At 38.0% G+C, this 1814-nt stretch overlaps 1 protein-coding gene across 1 annotated transcript; it reads right to left on the bottom strand.

Annotated features, from left to right (window-relative positions):
- Positions 1–835: 835 nt before the first annotated feature.
- LOC125498578 (uncharacterized) lies at positions 836–1504 on the bottom strand. Its single transcript, XM_048646809.1, has one exon. The coding sequence runs from the start codon at positions 1502–1504 to the stop codon at positions 836–838; it is 669 nt and encodes a 222-aa protein (XP_048502766.1).
- Positions 1505–1814: the final 310 nt, after the last annotated feature.

Here is a 1814-nt window from a genome sequence, read left to right as displayed (position 1 = left end):
GAATCTTTTACTTCCTCCGTTTCAAAATAGATGCTACATTATTGACTTTTCCACTATTCATGAATGAGGTTTGACCATGCATTATTTACTATTAGGTAAAATCAAATGTTATAATGTAATATGTTGTTGGATTTGTCTTAATGTATATTTTCATAAAATCAAAATTTTATACTTTACTCTAATACATAATTAAAAATATTAGTAGTCAAAGTAGTGCCTCGACAAGCGTTTTAGTCAACAATGTACCATCTATTTTGAAACGGAGGAAGTATATAATTTGTAACTTGTAACATGTAACTTGTAACCTTTCTATCTTTTTCCATGACACCTAAAATGGAGAACTAACAATTCTATCTTTTTCCATATATTCCCCTTTCTTTCTTTTTTTGACATGTAAAGTAAATTTTTTATTACTCTCCAGAAATATCAGCCATTACAAGATTAACAACCTCATGAGGAACACCCTCCATCCAAATATTCTAACTAGGTACAGACTTGCAATATTTAGCGAGACAGTGAGCCACTCTATTTCCCATCCACCTGACATGAGAGTAAGATATAGTAGAACACACTTTAGCAAAATTTTTAATTTCACTAACTATACTTCCATTAAAAATTTAGCAAAATTTTTAATATCCCCTCATACCATTAGAAAGACACTTGAACAGCCTCAAATTGTCCACTTCTAAAATCAGGTTCGAGTAATCGGCTTCTAATGCAATTTGTAAGCCTTGTCGAGCTCTCAAAGCTTCTGCAACTGCTACATCATCAATGCCTTCCATCTTATTACACATAGCCACAACAACATCGCCCTCGAAATCGCGCACAACACCCCCTAGTCCGATCTGTTTTCCTTCAAACATTGCAGCGTCAGTATTGATTTTGTACACCCTTCCGGTGGCGCCACCCAGCCCTTTCCATGAGTATTGCGAGGCTTCATTCTTTCCGAAACTTCAGTGAAAGCTACTAACTCTCTCGCTCCCCGAACTGTTCTATCAACTATCTCCTTGAAATCCCTCTTCTTACCCTCAAACACCCACGCATTTCTCCCGAGCCAAATATTCCAGCAAATCATCCAAAACAAAGCCCACCACTCATCATCCTTTTTGTTTCCCTCGAGAGTTTCCACCCACTCTCGGAACGTGCCTCCTCCAGCCCTCGATACATCAATCCTAAGAGGTGAGAGGTACCACACATTCTTACTATTCACACAAAACAGCAACATATGTTCAAGAGATTCAGTTTTCTCCCCACATCGAGGACGAATGTGATCAAGGTTTTCGAGAACCGGGATACCATTATGCAGAACTTTCCACCCAAACAACTTGACTTTTGGTTGGATTATTACTTTCCACAGCCACTCCCATACCAGTTCTGAACCATGAGTAGAGGACGAGGATTTTTTCTTATGTTCGTCAAACCATTCAATATAGCAGGCACTTTTGACAGAGAACATACCACTTTGGGTGTGCTTCCACATCCACGTATCTTCCATATCATGCATGGGAATAGCGAATTTTTTGATAGCTTGGATTTTCCATGTCGAAAAACAGGTAGTTAATAATTCATCTTTTCATCTCCCTACCTCAATAAAATCCCTCACATAAAAAGGTGCATTTTCGCTCCGTTTAGCATCACAGTGGCGCAATTTTTGAATTATCAATGCTAGGCACCCAAGGGTTTGTCCAAATACAAGTATCCTTCCCATTGCCAATGACCTTGCACACCCCTTTTAATAAAACATCTTTAACTGATATAATAGATTTCCAAGTAAAGCTTACATTTGGGTTTACACTAGCTTCAGGGAAATTTTA

Source organism: Beta vulgaris, chromosome 6 (assembly GCF_026745355.1).
Source record: "Beta vulgaris subsp. vulgaris cultivar EL10 chromosome 6, EL10.2, whole genome shotgun sequence".
In the NCBI taxonomy this organism is placed as follows: Eukaryota; Viridiplantae; Streptophyta; class Magnoliopsida; order Caryophyllales; family Amaranthaceae; genus Beta; species Beta vulgaris.
The sequence above is the reverse complement of the archived record's forward strand: the minus strand, read 5'-3'. Positions and strand labels throughout refer to the sequence as shown.

What these genes read in the sequence shown, in the direction of transcription:
- LOC125498578 (XM_048646809.1), bottom strand. Translation starts at nt 1,504, where the DNA reads ATGCATGATATGGAAGATACGTGGATGTGGAAGCACACCCAAAGTGGT.